Below are 23,508 nucleotides of genomic sequence, written 5' to 3'. Positions count from 1 at the left end.
ACAGTCATGACTGCAACAGTGAAGACACACGAACATCTACATTTATGGTAGGTGTACACAACTGTACTTTCTGGAACCAGGAGTCTGCTTTTCTGTGTTATTCAACTTATTCGCTGTATACAGTGTTGAGTTTATATTATATTTGATGTCTGTCTCTGTCTTTGTCCTTATGTTTTTTTGGGAATATCGGTAGTCGGATGGCTTACCGAAGCCATTTCTGGATAGTTAAACTGAGTACCAAAATAATTTGCTGCAAATATAGACCAACAACAAATAGTTTGGGGGTTAAACAAGGCACAAAACCGACAGTGAGGGATGTCGTGGTCTGGGCCTAGGCAAGGAATGCAGAAGGAATGAAAATCTTTATGAGGTCTTTGCTTTCTACAGGTAATATAATTGTTAACTTTTACTGACATTGGTTAAGGGCAAGAAAAAGGATCCCCAATAGGGTACTCAGCTTTTTTGAAGACTTCTGTTTTGAAACTCGGAAACGAAAATTTCAGGAGTCGGCCAACCGGCATCTGCGAACTGCTTCTGCTTCGGGCACTGCATGGCAAGAAAGACTGATGTAATGGCATCGGCTGCATGTTTTATACCCCTGACAACCTGACGTCATGGAAGAAGAGACAGCATCCGACGTAGGAATCCAAGACTCCGTTATTCAGGCTGGCTTAGGGCTACCTGCATGCAGATAGCCCAAATGTGATGACTGCAACAGTGAATACACTCGAACATCTACATTTATGGTAAGTGTACACAACTGTACTTTTTCCAGCATATATGTAGTAAAGATGCTGTGAATGAAGTTGTTTACACACATGAATACATGCACGCACACACACACACACACACACACACACACACACACACACACACACACACACACACACACACACATGCACTCAATACACAGACACACACATGCGCACACACAATATGCACAAACACACACACACACACACAAACACACACAGACGCACACACACACACACACACACACACACACACACACACACACACATGCACTCAATACACAGACACACACATGCGCACACACAATATGCACACACACACACACACACACACACACACACATGCATCCATGCACACACACAATACACACACACTCACACAGACACATATACAAACACATCAGGCCATTGGGGTAGAACTATTTGAAGTGTAACAGTAATGCAGGAACATTAGTGCAGCACAGATTGTCAAGGCAAACACAGAAGAATGTGACACTTCAGTTTCTGACCATTGTGGTTATTTAGTGTTCAAATATGTGTCGGCTATCACAAAAGAAGCTAATGATGCTTACAAAGGTAAGTGCGTTTGAGTAAATCTAACACGATTTCAGTCGTTCTGAAGAAGTGATTCCTTTGCTTCTAGCAGTTAAGAAACATACAAAGGCATAATGTCGTTTAACCCGAGTTCCTCTGTGTCATTTTATTTTAGTTCTGCTTACGATACTATAACAAGACAGAAGGTGGCAGTGAAGAAACTTTCAAGACCATTCCAGTCACTGATTCATGCAAGAAGAACTTATCGAGAACTGAGACTTCTGAAGCACATGAAACATGAAAATGTAAGTCATTTGAGGTGCACTTTTTGTTCTGTCAGATTGTGGTAGTATTCAGAATCGCCATGTTGTTGAAATTATCAGATTGTGGTAGTATTCAGAATCGCCATGTTGTTGAAATTGTCAGATTGTGATAGTATTCAGAATCGCCATGTTGTTGAAATTGTCAGATTGTGGTAGTATTCAGAATCGCCATGTTGTTGAAATTGTCAGATTGTGGTAGTATTCAGAATCGCCATGTTGTTGAAATTGTCAGATTGTGGAAGTATTCAGAATCGCCATGTTGTTGAAATTGTCAGATTGTGATAGTATTCAGAATCGCCATGTTGTTGAAATTGTCAGATTGTGGTAGTATTCAGAATCGCCATGTTGTTGAAATTGTCAGATTGTGGTAGTATTCAGAATCGCCATGTTGTTGAAATTGTCAGATTGTGATAGTATTCAGAATCGCCATGTTGTTGAAATTGTCAGATTGTGATAGTATTCAGAATCGCCATGTTGTTGAAATTGTCAGATTGTGATAGTATTCAGAATCGCCATGTTGTTGAAATTGTCAGATTGTGATAGTATTCAGAATCGCCATGTTGTTGAAATTGTCAGATTGTGATAGTATTCAGAATCGCCATGTTGTTGAAATTTCTCCCTCCTCCATCCTTACTCCTGCCCGATAGCTCCTCAACCTTCACACAATCAACGTGTTTGGTTCATTCAGAATAAGGGCGAGGCATCCCGAAATTAGGTGAGAGCCCTACAGCCCATTCATTTGTACTGGGGAGCCTCACAAGCCCACTTGTTACCCCCATGGCAAGAGTTGGGTGGTACTGATTGGGTTATCCACAGGTCCCAGTGAAGAGGCCAGCCCTTTCCAGTGGAACAGTGGCTGCTCTGAGCTCCATAAGGTGCTATTTGTCTGATGACTGTGCATATCACACATAGCATGCCTTTGGCAGGCTCATTCCTGTGATGTAATACCTAGTGCTTCCCTAAAGTATCACCTGTGTAACAAATCAGAACCACTCACTTCACATCAGGATAGGCAAGCTGACACCCCAGCCATGCACTAACATCCTCCTGGCTGAACCCCTTTAGCACCTGTGCTGCTAACTGAACATGGTCATCTGGGTCACAATCAGGGATTCTTCCACCTGCTCCATGGAGCTACTATGTTGCTGGATGGGGTACCAAGCTTGAGTTTGTTTTCCCCAGCTTACTGCCAACTTCAGATCATTGGCTCCCCCTACAGACCCATTTCCCCAGTACGACATTAGGGGATACCCCAGCATATTCATTTACTGGGTGGGGTCTCATGCCATGCTGGCTGTGAAATTTTTCTGTGACCACTAAAGGAGTCAGGGAGTTGGAGTCCTCATATAGTGGTCACATTGGAGTTTTATATTAGCCCTAATCCCTTTCCACCATGCCAACATCACCTCAGGATGGGTGCCCCTCAGGAGTAACCTTAACCTTGTGCCCGAGCCCCTGGGCCCATAAAGCAACTGTACCTGCTCTGTTGTCTAACACCACCAGTCCTACCTCATCTTTCTCTGAGTTTCAGCCTCTGACAGTTCTATTAGAGAGAGACAGTTCCTGCTCTCCCAGGATAGGCCCACCCATTCCCCTGCAAGCACCATCAGGCCTTGTAGCTGCTAATCGAACATGGTCCCCTCAGTCATTGTCAGGGCTTTATACCTATATGCTGATAGACTGGTGCACACAGTTGGATTCTTGCAAACAATTACAGAGGAATAATCAGGAGACAATTATGACATTGTGGTATTACTGATCCCAGAAAAATACCTCTAGACATTAAAAATAAATAGTGGTACCCTCTGTGCAAAAGTAATAGTATTAACAGGTTTAATGATGTAAGGGTGATGACATATTACTACTGTAACAATGTATTCACACATTGCTACTGTAAAAGTATTTTGTTGTAGTTTGCAGTTTGTCAGCCAAACTGTTGACCAGTTTGTGTATTATAACAATTGTTTTACTAAAACTGAAAGTGACAAATAAGTTGTTTGACTTATTTCTCATCTGATTACTTAATTTTGTTCTTGCATTAAACTGAAGCTGAAATTGCTTTCTGGTGATGGATAATTCATAAAAGTAAAACTTAGATACTGTTTTGTAAGTTGCTGATTGAGAAGAAGTGTTGTAACCAAAAAACATTCACAGCTGAAATCCACAAAACATACACAGCTAAAATCTAGAAAACATACACAGCAGAAACATAATTAGCTAAAATCTAGAAAACATACACAGCTAAAATCTAGAAAACATACACGGCTAAAATCTAGAAAACATACACAGCTAAAATCTAGAAAACATACACAGCAGAAATCTAGAAAACATACACAGCTAAAATTCACATATGGTTCACACAAGAATATCTCTTCTCAGATGGTGCTGTACCCCTCACTAGTCTGTACCCCTACATAGTTTATTGTTTTTCAGCAAATGGCAACCCACTTCTCATCTCCCTGTCTGGCTTCTCCTTGCATGCAGATTTAATTAGATGTTTAGAAAAGGTCTCTGATTTCCCACATTTCTCATCATATGTCCATTAGCTAACTACCTCAACTGTCCATGCAGCCAGGACAGCAGTGCTCATGTAGAGCAAAGTAGGAGGTATTTCTGTCCGTCTGCTTATAATGGAGATCCTGAGTCGGACCCAGTCTCTGTCCATACTTAGATGCTCTATTATTCCCCAATAACTCAGGGACATCTCTCCCCTTTTCTTTTTCCAACAGTAGCCATAGTTATAAACACCCTAATGCCATTAGTCCCTCTTCATAGGTTCCTAGGTAGGTACTAGGCTATTGGCCCAAGGGCCTACGTAAGCCTAGCCAACAAGGTTCCCTGGCTTACGCCACCCAAGAAAGTTATTTTCCTGTGCCACTGTCGAGCAGAGACACAGAAGTGATCCCCGGGGTGTATTTCCTATTTCCCATCCACTCATCAAGATTTTTTTTGAAGAGTGCTAATGAAGAAGTTTGCTTGACATAGATGGGTAGCCTAATGTCCTTCAAGAATGCAACTGCAGTCATAACATATGGGTTGTCCTGCCTCAGGCAGCCCTCGGTCGGCCGAATTCCAAAGTCTGGGTCTGGCGTCGGCTGGTGTCGCCTCCTCTCCGACATCACAACGGCTGGAGTATAAAGGCATCGGCCGACGCCATCTTCTTCAGTCTTTCTTGCCGTGCGGTGCCCGAAGCAGAAGCAGTTCGCAAGTGCCGGTCGGTCAGCTCCTGTGTTTTCAGTACCGAAGTCATCTAAAAGCTAAGTACCCCGTTGGGGAACATTTATTCTTGCCTCAGCCGATGTCAGAACAAATTGAGAAAGTTAATAATTGTTTGTCTTGTGGTAAACAAATACCTCATAAGGACTTCCATTCTCTCTGCCTTCCTTGCCTGGGCCCAGACCACGACGTCTCGGCCTGTGCTGCCTGTGCTTGCTTTAATAAGCGCACTCTCAGGCGCCGGGCAGAATTCGCCGAGGATTTTTTCGGTGAATCTTTTGCGTATATCATGCCATCGGATCAACCGACAACCCAATCTGCTAAAATACGCAAGGACCGGGACCGACATCCTCGGCCCGTGTCCTTTACCGATGCTACTCCTAAACCCTCTGCTAGCGCTCCGGTCCCCTCGGAAGTGGTAATTCAACCGCTCCAGGCTGACGACATAGCGTTAACACGACCTTCGGTCTCGGAGATCTCTCCGGTGCTGGTTGTTGATTTTCCTCCGGAAACCGAAGTTCTGGATCAACCCGACACCATTCCTGTGGACAAGGTAATGCCTGCACGTGGGGCTGCTAGGCCTCCAGTATCCATGTCCATCAAGGCCTTTGCACGTGCTAAGGCCGCCAGTCAGGCCAAGGCCCATCCTAAACCTGCCCAGGCCCCTTCATCTGATAAGCAGATCATGTCTCTGGCTGCAGATCTTATTTCCCTTATCAGGGGGTCTCAGCCTCATCCGGACAGGGGTTCTCAGCCACCTGCAGAGAAAAGGCCTAGAACTGAGCAGGCCGACGACCTCTCCTCGGATGAAGCCTCTGGGGATTCCGAGCATTCTGATACCCAAGAAGAACCCTTCCAGGCCTATGAGGACTCTGATGCTGAGGAATCAGTTCCCTCTGCCTCCCCTCCATCCCCTCCAGAGGATTTCTCATTTGGTGAAGTCCTGCATTCCATGAGGGAACATTTTCAATGGCAGGGTCAGGAATTCTCTGACTCCAGGAAAAGGCTTCGTACTTTCCTCAAGCTTCCCCAGCACAGACCTTTGGCTATCCCTCCAGTTATGGATGTTTTGGATGATGTTTTCTCTGACTCCAGTGCCAACCCTGATTCTCTTCCTCCTGCTCCTGTCAAGCCGGACAGATATTATAGGGTCCATGACACTCACAAGCACCTTTTTAAGGCTCACTCTGTGGATCTAGAAACTATTTCACCGGGCCCCAAGGGAGTGGCTTCCTCCTCTGCCAAAAACCCACTGCCAGCTGACAGAGAAGCAAGGTCCCTGGAGAGATGGGGTAAAAAAGTATATACCTCTACTACCCTAGCCATGAGGTCTCTTAACTGCCTTTTTCACATGTTTCAGTACCAAGATTTTCTCCTGGATGATTTACAGAAAAGTTAGCCTCTCCTGAGCCTATTGATAAAAGGCACTGCAGGATCATATTCATAACACTCAGCAGGTTAATAACCATTTTCTGCAGTGTGGTTATGATGCACTGGAAGCTTCATGTAGGGCAGCTATGACTGGGGCTGTGATACGTAGACATGCTTGGTTGAAGGATCAGTCTTTGCCTGACCATGTTAAAGTAAAGTTACTGGATGCACCTTTGGAAAAACAAAAGCTTTTTGGTGCTACTACACAAGATGTATTGAAATCCATAGAGGAAAAAGCAAAGTCAGTACAGACAGTCAAGGATTTCCTTCAGGTTCAGCCACCCAGATTCAGCAGAAACTGGCCCTCCAAGAATTGGTCCTTCCCTGGCTCTGACAAGTTTCAAAGGGGAAAAAGCAGACGTGCCCGAGGTAGAGGGCAATACCGAGGATCTTACAGGGGCCACCAATGGCAACCTCCAAATCAAAGAAGTGGCGCAGACAGTTCAGCTGCACCACAAGGACAATCACAATGACTTGACTTTCATACCGCCTACAAAGGTTCAAAGAGAAGCACCTTTGGGTGGAAAATGAGCCTTATTCTCACAAAACTGGCATATCTTAACCAAGGACAATTGGATTCTGGATTTGATAGACAAAGGTTACAGATTCCACTTCCACACATTACCAACAAAACAAGGCATGCCAAACCTGCCACATCATCAAAGGGCAGAGGCACTCACTCAAGTTTCCAAGCTATTAAGTATAAAAGCAATAGAAAGGGTTCCTCCTCAGGAGCAAGGCCAGGGATTTTATTCAAGACTGTTCCTTGTTCCAAGAAAAGAAAACAAATGGAGACCCATACTGGACTTGTCAACTCTAAACACTTTCCTCATTGTGCCAAAGTTCAAAATGCTGACGTTGCAGCAACTTCTTCCCATGTTGGGCAAGGGGTCTTGGCTGGTCACTCTGGACCTCAAGGAGGCATACCTGCATGTCCCAATCAGACAAAGCTGCAGAAGATACCTCAGATTTCTTGCAGGGACAGAGCATTATCAATTCTCAGCATTGCCGTTTGGCTTATCTACTGCGCCCAGAGTGTTCACGAAATGCCTGGCATCAGTAGTGGCACACTGCAGACTGCAGGGGATTCAAATATACCCCTACTTGGATGACTGCCTCATACAAGCAGACAACAAACAAACCTTAAAAGGGAATTTGGACTATGTCGTGCATCTACTGCAGGCCTTGGGATACACAGTCAACATTCAGAAGTCAAACTTACTACCATCCCAACAAATTATATTCCTAGGAGTCAAACTGGACACGGAAAACCAAATGGCCTACCTCACAGAGGAAAAACAGCAGCATTTACCAGAGTACTTCAAAGGCCTAGCAAAGCTTTCCCAGCTGACTGCAAGGAAAATCCTGCAGGCCCTGGGTTTCATGGCATCTTGCATCCTTCTGATACCTTTGGCAAGACTTCATATGAGAAAGCTGCAATGGTATTTAAAAAACTTATGGTCTCAACACAACAACAGCCTAGAGGACATAATCCCACTTATTCCATGTCTGCAGAAGGAATTTCTATGGTGGGCTCAAGCCAGTCAACTAAACGAAGGCATGTCTTTCAACAGACCTCAAGCAGACCAAATGATAACAACAGACGCCTCAGACCATGGATGGGGGGCGCACATGGAAGGCAGATGCATTCAAGGTCTTTGGACGCCAAAGGAAAGACATCTGCACATAAACCAAAAGGAGATGTTGGCAGTGATACATGCCATCGAGACTTTCGAAAAATCACTAAAACGGGGACATTTGCTAATAAGGATAGACAACACCACTGTCATGTGGTACATAAACAAGCAGGGAGGCACTCATTCTTATCCCCTCTGCAGACTAACAATGCTTCTTTGGGAAAAATCCCTGAGCCTGAAGATACATTTACAATCCCAGTTTGTACCAGGCAAGGACAATGTACTGGCGGACAATCTGAGCAGAAATTTCATGGATCCACACGAATGGATGCTGCACCCTCACATTTTTTCTCAACTGGCAAGGACATGGGGAAGACCGGACGTAGATCTTTTTGCTTCCCACTTAAATCATCACCTGGAAAAGTTCTGCACAAGGACTCACCACCATCTAGCTTGGAAAACGGATGCTCTCTCCTTCAGCTGGAATTCTCTAAAAATGTATGCATTCCCTCCCCTGCCTCTGCTGACCAAGGTGATACTGAAGATCAAAGCAGAACAACCAACAGGCATCTTGATAGCTCCAGACTGGCCAAGGCAACACTGGTACCCATTGCTATTGACCATAACTTGGACCAAACCATGGCCTCTGACCCTATGGCCCCTGCTCCTAACTCAACACAATTACAGGACTGTACATCAGGACCTGAAAACATTGCATCTGACAGCCTGGAGGCTACCATGACTTCAACAACTAACTCTCTTTCCAAATCTGTTCAAGAGATCTTGCTGGAAGCATGCAGACCTTCCACCAGAAAAACCATTCAGCCAAGTGGAAGAGATTCAGTATCTGGAATGCCAACAGGGGTCAGGACACAGCATTACTGAGTATACCTCAGATATTAGAATACCTGGCAGAACTATTTCATACTGGACTCTCATACTCCTCAATAAAGATTCATGCCTCAGCAATCTCAGCAAAATACAACTGTGACCCTCCAGTGTTTTCGCATCCTCTGCTAAGACAGTTTCTAAGAGGGATAAAGAATATCAAACCTCCCAGAAAACAGCCAGTACCTGCATGGGACCTCAACTACGTGTTGGAAAAACTAACTCTTCCTCCATTTGAGCCAGCAGCAACCTCAAAAATGCAATTTCTGTCATGGAAGATGGCCTTCTTATTGGCAGTCACCTCTGCAAGAAGAGTTTCGGAGATACAGGCACTCATGGCAGTGCCCCCCTTCCTCATTTTTCATCAAGACAGAGTCTCGCTAAGAACCAATCCTACATTCATGCCAAAAGTAATGTCCAGGGTGTCTCTAAATCAAGCTATTCATCTACCTACATTCTTCCCCAATCCTCAAAATAAGGGGGAAAAAACTACTGCATACTTTGGACATACACAGACAATTACGCTACTACTTGGACAGAACTAAGGCCAACAGAAGGTCTGACCAGCTGTTTGTAGCCTATGCTGCTGGAGTACTAGGAAAAGCAATCTCCAAGCAAACAATTTCAAAATGGATTGGACATTGCATCAGATTTTGCTATTCTTTCCATGGAAAAGGTGTGCCAGCCAATATTAGGCCAAATTCCACCAGAGCTATAGCCACTTCCACAGCTTTCCTAAGAGGAGTGGCAACAAAGGACATTTTAGAGGCTGCTACATGGAGCTCGGTGCATACATTTACCAAGCACTACAACCTGCCCTTATACTCCAGATCCTGAGCAGGCTTTGCTTCGGCAGTCCTACAGGGGATTTTAGCTACACCATCCTTATCACAGTTTCTTCCACCTCCAGCTTGGCTATGGTATTCAACCCATATGTTATGACTGCAGTTGCATTCTTGAAGGACATAGTACAGTTTTGTACCTACCATAAATGTAGATGTCCGATAGATATGCAACTGCAGTTGGATTTTCCCACCCTCCTACCCCTCTGTATCCTTCCTTTTGGGTCCCCACCCCCTTTTCCCTTCAGCTGGGGGTATCTCCTATGGTGTATCTGTTTATTACTGTTGTGCATGTTTGGGATTATTTTTATCCATTTACCAAATTTAGCCTTCCTAAGAGGGCACCTGGCATCTGGGGCAAGAAACACTGAAGAAGATGGCGTCGGCTGATGCCTTTATACTCCAGCCATTGTGACGTCGGAGAGGAGGCGACACCAGCCGACGCCGGACCCAGACTTTGGAATTTGGCCGACCGAGGGCTGCCTGAGGCAGGACAACCCATATGATGTTCTTCGTCTTCCATTGCTGCAGTCCTGACTATTGGGTATAGTCCGCGTCCCAGTCGGCCCGAATACCAGAGTATAAGGCTGACGTCGGTCATGGCGCCTTAGACTGACGTCAGTACGTCAGGGTACTAATGCGCATGACCGACATCATTTCCTCTGTCTTTTTTGCCGCATGGTCCGATGCAGAAGCAATTTTGCGAGTGCAGGTTGGCGTTCTGAGATTTTCCGAAACCGGAGTTTCAGACCGAAACAGAGTTGGCTAAGTAACCCGTTAGAACATTTTGGTTTTTTCTTGCCTCAGTATTTAACCGGATGTCAGAAAAAGTGAATAGCTGTATTTCTTGTGGGAAACAGATACCGCATAGGGATTATCATACATTGTGTATACCTTGTTTAGGGCCTGAGCACGACGTTGTTGGTTGCCGCTCTTGTGCTAGGTTTAACAAACGCACTATTAAGAGAAGGTTAGACTGTGCCAGGTTAGTGTTTGGGAAGCGTTGCAATTATAAAATGCCGTCGGATGCTCCGACGCCCGCTTCCTCCAAGAAGCGCAAGGATAAAACGGTGAAGCCTAGGGGTGAGGAACCGGCAGTCCCGGACGTCGGTTCCTTGGAAGGTTCAGTGGAGCCGGAGGTTTTGCCAGGAGTTTCCATGGAGTCCCAGGCAGAAACTATACTCTTACAGGATGTGCCTTCTCAGGAGGTAGGCCAGGCTGAGGGGGCTTCTCAAGTGACTGTTCTTCCCTCTCTTCCCAAGGTAGTTAGGGCCTCTCCTTCTGTTGCCAAAACTTCTATGAGAGGTAGGCCTACTTCAGCTTCAGTGGGAGCTTCTCCTACCATTTCAGGTTCTGTGCCTAAGAAACATATGCTTAAGATGGCAGAAGATTTGATTACTATGATTAGGGGTTCTATGCCCCCGCCTGATAAGAGGCCTAGGGTGGAACCGGAGTTTGATAGTTTTGAACAGTGTTCAGAGGCTTCAGAATCTTCTGTGGAAGATTTGCAGGAGTATCCTACTTATTCTGATTCTGATGTGGATGATTCCACTCCTACAGCGTCTCCACCTGAGGATTTCTCTTTTTCAGAGACTTTGCATTCCATGAGGGAGCACTTTAAATGGGAAGGCCAGGATTACTCTGACTCCAGGAAAAGGCTTAGGGAGTTCTTGTTTTTACCCCAGCATAGGCCTTTAGCTATTCCTCCTGTGTTGAATGTGGTGGAAGATGTTTTTGCAGAGGCTTCCCTGAACCCTGACTCTTTGCCTCCTGCTCCTGTTAAGCCTGATAGGTATTATAGGGTGCCCGAAGCTCATAAATATTTGTTTAAGAGTCCTAGGGCAGACCCAGAAACTATTTCTCAAGGGCCTAAAGGTGTAAAGGCTTCTGTGGTTAAAAATCCTGTTCCCACTGATAAAGAGGCAAGGGCTTTGGATAGGTGGGGAAAGAAAGTGTATACTTCTTCCACTCTAGCCATGAGAGCTTTGAATTGTCAGTTTCACATGCTAAAATATCAGAATTATCTCCTTTCACAATTGAAATCTAAAGTGGATGCTTTGGCGGAAGGTATTGAGTGTAAAGAGTTGCTGGATTTGGTTCATGTGTCTGAACAAGTGGGTAAGCATTCTTTGCAATGTGGTTTTGATGCTGTACAGGCCTCCTCGAGGGTGGCTGCTACCAGTTCTGTTCTTCGCAGGCATGCCTGGTTGAAGGATCAGAATTTAGCTGAGCATGTTAAGACAAGGATTTTGGATGCTCCTTTACAGTCTGATGTGTTGTTTGGTTCGCCTGTGGAAGCAGTTTTAAAGAAAATGGAGGACAAAGCTAAGTCTATGCAAACTGTTAAAGATTTTTGCAGGTGCAGCCACCAAGTTTAGTAGAAATTGGCCTGCTAAGGGGTGGACATATCCTGCTTATGATTCTCAGTCTAGGGGTAGGTCTAGACGTGGTAGGGGCAGGGCTCAAGGTTCTTTTAGGCCTAGAACAGGGAGTTCACCTGCTCAGACTTCTGGTGAGGGCAGGGGTCAGTCCTTTCGTAAACAGACCCAATGACCTGTTTCTTCAGCTGCCAGCAGATTCACGTTTGGCAGCTCCTTTGGGAGGAAGACTGTCTCTTTTCAAAGAAAATTGGGATTTAATTACTCAAGACAGATGGGTGTTGGATATCATTCACCACGGTTACAGATTTTACTTCCATACAATGCCCCCTTTCAAAGGCATGCCAGACGTTCCTCCTCTACAACGAAAAGAGGCTCACAAGCAAGTTTTACAGTTACTTCACATAGGGGCTATTCAGCCAGTCCCTGTATCAGAAAGGGGCCTAGGATTTTATTCTCGCCTGTTCCTTGTACCAAAGAAGGGGAACACGTGGAGACCAATTTTGGATTTATCTCTCCTCAACACGTTTTTGGACATTCCCAAGTTCAAGATGTTGACGTTACAACAGCTTTTACCTCTACTGGGCAAAGATCACTGGATGGTAACTTTAGATCTCAAGGAAGCTTACCTTCATGTGCCTATAAGGCTAAGTTGCAGAAAGTATCTGAGGTTTCGAGCTGGAAATTCTCATTATCAGTTCTCTGCATCGCCCTTTGGCTTATCTACTGCGCCCAGAGTATTCACAAAGGTTCTGGCTCCAGTGATAGCTTACTTCAGGCTTCAAGGAATTCAAATCTATCCTTACTTGGACGACTGCCTGATTCTGGCTCAAGAAAAGGAAGACCTTCTACAGCATCTGGAATATGTTATAGCAGTGCTAAGATGCCTAGGGTATTCTGTGAACGAAATAAAGTCCAGTCTAGTACCCTCTCAAGACATGTGCTTTCTGGGTGTAAGACTGAATACAGCAGCCCAGATGGCCTTTTTAACCCCGGACAAACAAAAGAGTCTGTCACTTTACTTCCATCAACTATCTCATCAGTCCGTGCTGACTGCAAGGACAGTCCTTCAAGCATTAGGGTTCATGGCATCTTGTATTCTGGTGCTTCCCAATGCCAAACTGCATATGAGGAAGCTGCAATGGTATCTCAAGAATGTTTGGACACAGCACTGCCAGGATTTGGACACTGTCATTCAAATAATACCTTGCATTCAAAAGGAATTTCTGTGGTGGGCTCAGGAATGTCACCTAAACAAGGGACTCTCTGTGACCCGGCCAGAGGCAAGTCAGATTCTAACGACAGATGCCTCGGACATTGCTTGGGGAGCTCATCTAAATGGAAAGTGGATACAAGACAAGTGGCCTGCCAGACTACAGCATCTACATATCAACATGAAGGAGATGTTAGCAGTCCAGTTTGCATTGATGGCTTTCAAGGAGTTACTTCTTCCAGGGCAGGTGTTGATTCTAACAGACAACACAACTGTCATGTGGTACATCAACAAGCAAGGGGGAACACATTCTTATCCTCTATGCAGGCAAGCAATGATTTTATGGGAGACTGCGCTAAGCTTGCAACTAACTCTTCAGGCAAGGTTTCTGCCCGGAGCACAGAACTCCTTAGCAGATGTGTTAAGCAGGCAAATCATGGATCCCCACGAGTGGAAACTGGATCTTCATGTATTTCAGAAACTGACAGTGTCATGGGGAACTCCAGACATAGATCTGTTCGCTTCTCCACTAAACCACCAGCTGCCAAAGTATTGCACAAAGGGGTTTCATCACACAGCTTGGAAAGTGGATGCTCTGTCTTTCAGTTGGAAAAACCTTCATGTGTATGCCTTTCCACCTCTACCGCTTCTTCCAAAGGTACTATTAAAGGTCAGACAAGACAGGCCAAGGATGATTTTGATAGCTCCAGATTGGCCTCGGCAACACTGGTACCCACTTTTACGGAGTCTGGTAAAGAAGCCTCCATGGCCTTTACCTCTGATTCCTCATCTGTTATCTCAGAAGGACGGTCATCTGCTCAATGTCAAGCTTCACTCTCTTCATCTAACAGCCTGGCATATTCTGTGTTGAAACACAGCAGGCCTCAACTTCCTCAACAAGTTTTAAATGTGATTATGGAAGCTAGGAGGCCTAGTACTAGGAGAGTGTACGCAGAAAAGTGGAAGAGATTTTTATTTTGGAGTACAGCAAAGAATTTGGAGATTTCAGAGCCTAATTTGAGTGTGGCTCTTCAATATCTTACTGAATTATTGGACAAAGGTTTGTCCTTCTCTTCCATAAAGATTCATGCTGCAGCAATTTCAGCTCACTATGATTGTGACCCATCTTTGTTTTCGCATCCTTTGTTCAAGCAGTTTCTTAGAGGGGCAAAGAATATAAGACCCCCACGTAGAGCTCCTACTCCTGCTTGGGATCTCAATTTTGTGTTGGAAAAACTTACTCTACAACCTTTTGAGCCTGCAGTTACTGCTGAATTGAAATACTTGTCATGGAAGACTGCTTTTCTGTTGGCTATTACTTCTGCAAGAAGGGTGTCTGAGTTGCAGGCCCTTATGGCAGTAGAGCCCTTTTGATTTTCCATAAGGACAGGGTATCATTACGTACTAATCCTTCCTTTATGCCTAAGGTGGTTTCTAGTGTGGCTTTAAACCAAACTATTCATTTGCCTACGTTTTTTGCAGATCCTCAAAATAAAGGGGAAAAGATTTTGCACACTTTAGATGTACACAGGCAATTGCGTTATTATCTGAGCAGGACTAAGAATTTTAGGCAGTCTCGGCAGTTACTTGTTTCTTTTGCTTTGAGTTCACAGGGCAAGCCTGTGTCAAAACAAACTATTTCTAGGTGGATTGGCTTTTGCATTGCATTTTGTTATTCCCATCATGGCAAGGAGATTCCAGCTGGGATTAGGCCTCATTCCACTAGGGCTACTGCCACTTCAACAGCATTTCTAAGGGGGGTGGCAACTAAGGATATTCTGGAAGCAGCTACTTGGAGTTCAGTGCATACTTTCTCTAGGCATTATCACCTTCCTATCTACTCTAAGTCTAGGGCTGGTTTTGCCACTGCTGTTTTGCAGGGCATGTTATCAGCTCCTACTTCCTTATGATTTGCCAGCCTCCCTTTCCTCTGCTTTGGGATTCTACCCAATAGTCAGGACTGCAGCAATGGAAGACGAAGAACATAGTACAGTTTTGTACCTACCATAAATGTAGATGTTCGAGGATTCCATTGCTGCAGTCCAATTTACCCTCCCTCCTTCCCCTCTGTGTTTAGGGGTGGTTGTGTAGGTGAGTTTACATGCTTTTATTTTTTGTATATATTGTTGTATATATTGTACATGTTTTTTGGTGCAGGTTTTTTGGGGCTTGTCTTTTTGGGTCTTCTGACATCTGGGGCAAGAAAAGACTGAGGAAATGACGTCGGTCATGCGCATTAGTACCCTGACGTACTGACGTCAGTCTAAGGCGCCATGACCGACGTCAGCCTTATACTCTGGTATTCGGGCCGACTGGGACGCGGACTATACCCAATAGTCAGGACTGCAGCAATGGAATCCTCGAACATCTACATTTATGGTAGGTACAAAACTGTACTTTATGACTGCAGTTGCATATCTATCGGACATCTACATTTATGGTAGGTACAAAACTGTACTTTCCAGGGTATGGGAAGTCTCTGGGACAGGGATCTATCCCTCCAGCATGTCCTGTTTATTGTGGTGACAAGGTTTAGGTCCCTAGAGAGTGTAGCTTGGAGGGATTGGGATTTCTTTTGGTGTAGCATGTCCAACAGCTCTGAGTTTGACATAGCTTTTATATGTTAGGCAGAGATTACCTCGGAGTAGGCGATATGCTATGGAGTAAAGCTGTAGTTTTTGAGACGGTCAGTATAGGGCATTTGTTTGAGGCCAGTAATCCTCTTTGTGAGGTACTTCTGTGGCCTTTCCAGCTGCTGCAGATGTCTTGTGAGGTACATTCCAAAAGGGGCGTTGTACTCTATAATGAGTCTAATGAGTGTCGAGTAGGGGGGAACAATGACCTATTTTTTCCTGGATGAGAACCCTTTTATGATGAGGTATGCCATGTAGAAGGGCTTCCTGACTACTGTGGCGGTGTGACTGTCAAAGGAGAGACTACTGTCCACCTAGGTCCCAAGGTCTCATCACACATTCGGTGTTAAGTAGATTGCTGCCTATGTGGTAGTTCATGGGTACAGAGTTTTCACCAAAGGGGATGACACTGCATTTTTTGGCATTGAGCTTGAGGCCATGGCTCTGACACCAGGCAGTGTCGCAGTCAAGGCCCTTCTGTAGAATGTCCACATCATTTGGGGACTTGACTATGGCTCCTAGTTTGCAGTCATCTGTGAACTTCGTTAGCCAGAGGCCTTCTGTGTTAACCTGTACTTCAGAGAAGTAGATACCAAACAGGAGAGGTCCCATGACTGAACCCTGTGGTACTCCACTTGTCACTGGTTTGAGGTCAGATTTGGAGTCTGCAACTTTTACAGTGTGGGTTCTGTCAGCGAGCCAGTTGGCAACCCATCTTGTGACGTAGAGAGTTATACCTAGTTTAGTGAGTTTAGCTATAATCCCAGTATGGGGGATGGTCTCGAAAGCCTTGGTGAGGTCAAGATAGGCTGTGTGAACCACCTTACCCTCATCTACAGCTTTGGTGACTGCCTCAAAGAAGTTGATCAGGTTTAGGAGGCATGATCTGCCTTTCACAAACCCGAACTTGGTGGGATACAGAGTTTGGAGGTTACCAATGTCTTTGTTTATGAGTTCCATGATGATACGTTCCATGGCCTTGCAGACCAGGCTCGTCAGGCTAATAGGGTGATAGTTCCCAGGATCAGTGGTGGCTCCCCCTTTGTGGAGTGGGATCATTTTTGCTGTGCGCCATTCAGTGGGCACAAAGCCTGATGCGAGGCTATTATTGAACATGGTGCTTAAGTGGAGAGCCGGTTCGTTCTGAAGTTCATGTAAAACCAAGCCTGGGATATTGTCTGGTCCCATGGATGCTGTGTTTTTGGCTTTAGAGAGTGCAGCTTTTACCTGCGTAGTTGTGATTACAGGGAGTCTGTATTCTTCTTGTATAGATATGGGCCCTTTAGGGGGGTGAGGGGGGGGGTAAAGTTAGCACTGAACTTGTCTGCCAGGATGTTGGCAATATCAGTTGGTTCTGTAATTTTCATGCCGTTGTGCTGTAACTCAGAGCAGACCTGGGTGTTGCCATTGAGATTCTTGACATAGCTATAGAATGCTTTGTGGTTGTACTTAGAATTAGTGGCGATTTTGTTTTCGTAGGTAGCTTTGGAGGATCTTATAAGGGATCTCAGCTTTTTACTGAGGCTGATCAGGGAGCTCCTCCACTCATGGAATTTTACTTTCTTTTGCAATAGTTTCTTCCTTCTGTTGTACAGTTTGTTTATGGGAGGGGACCACCAGATTGGCTTCCTTTTTTGGGAGGATAGCATCTTGGTTCTGTTTGGGATAGCACGATCCATGCACTTGTGTAAGTGCTTATAGAGTGCATTTGTGTAGGATTCAGCAGTTGTAACTGTATTGTCCATCTGCATGGGTGTCATGAAGTTCACCAGTTCACCGCTTCTGTCTTAAGAAGCATGAAGTTGGCTTTGGAGAAATTTTTTACCGTGGTTTCCTTAATGGGGATGGGGGCGGGATGTGGATATCAAGGGTGATTAGCTTATGGTCGGCTCGGACCAACGAGGAGTTGACTTTAGATGTGGAACACCAGTCATACATGTTGGTAATGACCAGGTCTAGGATATTGTTGCTTCTGGTGGGGGTGTGGATAAGTTGATCCAGGGCATTGGAGTTTATGAATTCCAGAAAGCGTTGAGCTAAGGAGGTGGTACAAGAGTAGTCTTCCCAGTTAATGGTGGAGTAGTTGAAGTCGCCCATTATTAGGGTGTTTGGGTGAACCCTAATATTTTCCAGTACATCAAGAAAAGAGGAGTGGGAATCCTGGAGTATGGTGGGGGATCTGTAGCAAGCTACAATTTGAATTGCAGTTTTGCCCAGAGTTAGTTGCACTTGGGTAACCTCGGATGCATTATGCTGAGCAACTAATCTGGAGGTGTAGATATCCTTAATGAATATGGACACACCTCTGCCTTTGGTGTTTCGGTCCAGGTTACATGGCTGAAAAGTGTGGTATGAGTTATAGCCTGGTAGTGCAGGGGTGCTCTCTGGAGCCATGAACCAGGTGTCAGTCACTGCATAGATATCGATGTTCTCCATTTTAAGGAGTGCCTCGAGTGAGTGCATTTTGAGATTTAGACTTCTAGCATTGTGTAGCATTACCCTCAGTTTTTGCTTGCCTGTTCCTGTTATGGTGGTGAATTTGTCATTTGAACCTTGCCTAAAAAAGGCACTATAGGGGCGGCAAGAGCCTTAGTGAGTATCCGGAATCCCATGGGCGACAGGTGCAGGCCATCTTTGGCAAAGCATCGTGGTCTGTCGACCATGTCATCCCAAGTAAACAGATACTGGATCCCCTTAGAATGACACCAGAAGCTTAGCCAATTGTTGAAGTCAATCATTTTGTCCTTGTACTGCGGTATCATTCCGGGCAATGGCAGAATGCTACTCAGGGCTAGGATCATACCTGGCTGGGCTACAAGATCAGAGAGCTCTTCCATGTCTCTTTTCATGTAGTCCAGGGGGGTACTTCTCAGGTCATTCACACCAACATGGACAATGACAAAGTCATATTTGTACTTGTTGTGGAGTGACCTGAGTGCGTGGGTTATGTGGCGGATCCCGGCACCTGACAGGCAGCTGACAGTAACCTTCTCCTTGTTTAGCCTGGTGAGTGGGACATCAGTGTGCCTGACTATAGAGTCACCTATAACTAGTGTGTTGGGTACTTTGTTTTGCCTTATTGGCTGTGTTTGAGTGGCACACTGAGTCTGTGGGCTATGTGTCATTTGGGTTGTGTTGGGGGATGGAAGTTGCTTGCATTTCTGCTTTGGAGGTCTCTGTTGCTTAGACAGATTATTATTGAGAGCCTCCGCAAATGTTTTTGTGTTACTATGTGTGGATTTTGGTGGTGTAGATTTAGTGAAACTATGTGATGAGTGTGGGGTGGTGCAAATATTTACCTTCTCTTGACTGTCAAATTCAGTCTTGGTTGGAGAGAGCTTTACCTCCAGTTTGGCTAGATAAGTGCATCTCTCTATTGCCTTTCTTTCCTCTGATTCCCATATTTCGTCTGTTACCTCAGTCTTCCTAGCATTCCATTTTTGCAAGTCAGCTGAATGGGATATTAGGTGTGTCTAGCACAATTAGGTTAAGGGCTAGCAGGTATATAATAAGATGGTACAGGAGGGTGAAGCTTGGCCCTGCCCCTAACCCTAACCCTAACTCTAAACCTAACCCTAACCCTAACCCTAAAACTAACCCTAACCCCAACCCTGTACCTTTTCTTAAAAAAACCCTTTCTGTAACACTATCACTACACAAGGCAGGTTAAGGCATATAACAAATGCACTAAAACACAAGCAAAACACTGAATTGCTTCACTTACCATAACTATAATCCTAACAATACCTTAACTCACTTGTAATTGTGCATACACTCCTAACCCCTGTTGTCAGAATGTTTAGTACATCTGAACGATGTAGCATTAACAGAAGAAACCCCACTTATCTACTTAACTCTTCCCTTCAGCACATGTACACTTCGACCAAAGCAACAATTGGAAATTCATGCATTTTGCCACTTTTACCATGGTGCACTTTACATGAATATATCTTGAACATTTATTATAAAAATATTTACATCTGGACTAAGTTTATGTTTAATCTAACAAAGGTGTCTTTCAATTGCGGTAATTTTCAGTTTCTTCAGAACATCTAGCAGTCATTTCTCAGACCCAGACCAAAATGTTTAATCCAAAGTTAAGATCAAAACACACACACACACACACATACACACACACACACACACACACACACACACACACACACACACACACATGCACTCACACACATACACAATTGCACATGCACACACGCGTGCACACACACACACACACACACACACACACACACACACACACACACACACATACATATGCAGTCACACACATGCAAACATAAGACACACACACACACACACACACACACACACACACACACACACACACACACACACACACACACACACACACACACACTCACACAAGCTCACACGTGTCCATGCGTCTGCAAGGGATTATTCCTGAAACATAGGAAGGAAAATATTTGAATTCATGTTCGCCTGTATTCTTTGTGGGTACTAATGTCTCTGGACTAACAAAGAGCCTGTAAACAGGTAACAAATGTCCCTTAAAAGCTCTTTTTCTTTCTGGTAGTAAACATCTGGCATGATGATCTTAATGGCAAATAACACAGACACACACACACACACACACACACACACACACACACACACACACACACACACACATGCATTGGCCATTGTATAAAGGAGAGTTTCAATTTTCTAAGTGGACTTTGCAATGAAATGCAGCTGACCACCAATGCCCTCATGATTGTGCCATTATTGTACACCAGAAATAGCCTCCAAATCTAGAACATGTACTCATCATCAAGAAGACAGTCGTGCTTTAGCTTTCTGACAAGAACTTGTAAGGGAGTTTTTCCATTTCTCTATCAAAGGCAAGACCTTGGAGGCAATTGAGTACCTGCCATACCTTCATAGCCAGTTCTCGGCAGTGCTGGAATTAGTGAGCTGCATAACACAGGACCCAGGATATTAGCGCTTCCTTTGAAAGCCTGCTTTGGTATGTCATTACTGACAGTGATCTATAAAATGTTACAAAGTGCAGGTATAGCAAGCAAGCATACCTCTCAACTGTTCAGATTTATGCAAAATGTTCACATTGTTGCCTCATATTTTTGGTCTGTTTTCCAAAAATTTGCATTTTCTGGCAAATCATTGAGGATTGAAGTCAGAAAATAATGAAAGACATTTGGGTTTCAGACTTGATACCTTTCAGAAAATTTATGCTAATGCAAAAACTGTCATTCTATCAATTTTTTAAGTTTGCAAGATGAAAACTTGTCATTCTGTCAACTTTTTAAGTTTGTAAGAGCAATATTTAAATTCTTTCCCAATTTTTGGGCCTTTGTCCCCCTTTATTTATGGCTTTGCCGAGATTTCTTGCCTTAAGAGGGTGAGAGTAATGTAGCCAAGTGTCACCAGTGTCGATACATCGATCCCTATTTGTACCTGATGTGCTTTTATACATATTTTTCTGCTCCCTAAGTGGGTACTTTACTCCGAAGTCAGACTTGGAACAGTAGGTAAACACAGACTATTCAGATGTGTTAAAGACTACAGAAATGACTGCTACAAACTACAAAGCTAGCCATTAGCACATTGCACTGGCTCAGATATAAATGCTTTGCAGAAAGAGGCAGCATATGGAGAGAAATGTCAGCTAGTTGACAGGTGTAGTGCATAGCAGCATTTTCAGTTTTATGACTGTCTCTGTATGTCCAAAAGGGGATCAGTGAATAACTGTCAGACACATGATACATATCTTCTTCAATAAGGGGCTGTTGCGGACACTAGCAACATAAAATAAAACTAATACATCCTGAAGCAATTTTATAAAACAAGTGTTTTGAAAAAGTAGAGTAAAATGCTGAAAACTATTAAAGGTATCAGAATAATTTAATAGTAAATATAGACTTTTAACTATGGCAGTTTCTTTGGTCTGCCTGATTGACAGCTATACCTCAGTTTTGAGTCATACTTGTCATACTAAGAGAATATTGTCCATAATTTAGTCTACATTTCCTTACAGCGACATCTTAGTTTACACTGTTTATTTTCTGTTCATAATTAACTCTCCAAATAATGAACATGACACAGGTACATAATTGCAAATACTCTGAGCCAAATGTTTTTTTTTTTTATGAAAACATCAACCATTTCCAGTATATAGTGAACGTCATCATAGATATTTCAGATAGAGGAAATGCATGGAAAGATAATACATCTAGCACCTGTTTGTTTTTTTTAATTGATTAGGGGTCCTTTCTTTCTTATGTCTATGTTTTTTTCTTTAAAAATGCAGGCACATAACCTGTACCTTACCATATGCCACAAAGCCACAGAATGATTATTTCTTGGATGATGATTAGCACAGCACACTGTACTTTACCATGTACCACAAAGTCACAGAATGATTATTTCTTGGATGATGATTAGCACAGCACACCGTACCTTACCATATGCCACAAAGCCACAGAATGATTATTTCTTGGATGATGATTAGCACAGCACACCGTACCTTACCATATACCACAAAGCCACAGAATGATTATTTCTTGGATGATGATTAGCCCAGCACACTATACCTTACCATATACCACAAAGCCACAGAATGATTATTTATCGGATGATGATTAGCACAGCACATTGTACCTCACCATGTACCACAAAGCCACAGAATGATTACTTCTTGATGATGATTAGCACTGCACACTGTACCTTACCATATACCACAAAGACACAGAATGATTATTTATTGGATTATGATTAGCACAGCTCACTGTACCTTACCATATGCAACAAAGCCACAGAATGATTATTTCTTGGATGGTGATTAGCACAGCACACTGTACCTTACCATGTACCACAAAACCACAGAATGATTATTTCTTGGATGATGATTAGCACAACTCACTGTACCTTACCATATGCCACAAAGCCACAGAATGATTATTTCTTGTATGATGATTAGCACAACTCACTGTACCTTACTATATGCCACAAAGCCACAGAATGATTATTTCTTGTATGATGATTAGCACAACTCACTGTACCTTACCATATGCCACAAAGCTACAGAATGATTATTTCTTGGATGATGATTAGCACAGCTCACTGTACCTTACCATATACCACAAAGCCACATAATGATTAATTCTTGATGATGATTAGCACAGCTCACTGTACCTTACCGTATGCCACAAAGCCACAGAATGATTATTTCTTGTATGATCATTAGCACAATTCTTGATGATGATTAGTACAGCACACTGCACCTTACCATATACCACCAAGCCACAGAATGATTATTTCTTGGATGATGATTAGCACAGCTCACTGTACCTTACCATATGCCACAAAGCCACAGAATGATTATTTCTTGGATGATGATTACCACAGCACACTATACCTTACCATGTACCACAAAACCACACAATGATTATTTCTTGGATGATGATTAGCACAGCTCACTGTACCTCACCATCTGCCACAAAGCCACAGAATGATTATTTCATGGATGAGGATTAGCACAGCACACTGTACCTTACCATATGCCACAAAGCCACAGAATGATTATTTCTTGGATGATGATTAGCACAGCTCACTGTACCTTACCATATGTCACAAAGCCACAGAATGATTATTTCTTGGATGATGATTAGCACAGCACACTGTAC

At 43.9% G+C, this 23,508-nt stretch overlaps 1 protein-coding gene across 2 annotated transcripts in view; it reads left to right on the top strand.

Moving 5' to 3' along the window:
• The window catches only part of LOC122815929 (mitogen-activated protein kinase 11-like), an 836,549-nt gene that overhangs the window by 421,158 nt on the left and 391,883 nt on the right, over window positions 1-23,508 (top strand). For both annotated transcript variants that reach the window (XM_044088796.1, XM_044088795.1), the window contains exon 2: window positions 1,462-1,591. In XM_044088796.1, the coding sequence (XP_043944731.1) occupies window positions 1,462-1,591 (130 nt within the window). The remainder of the gene's footprint in view (window positions 1-1,461; window positions 1,592-23,508) is intronic.

Source organism: Protopterus annectens, chromosome 11.part0, assembly GCF_019279795.1.
Source record: "Protopterus annectens isolate FY-2018-M chromosome 11.part0, PAN1.0, whole genome shotgun sequence".
Lineage (NCBI taxonomy): Eukaryota > Metazoa > Chordata > Ceratodontiformes > Protopteridae > Protopterus > Protopterus annectens.
The sequence above is the reverse complement of the archived record's forward strand: the minus strand, read 5'-3'. Positions and strand labels throughout refer to the sequence as shown.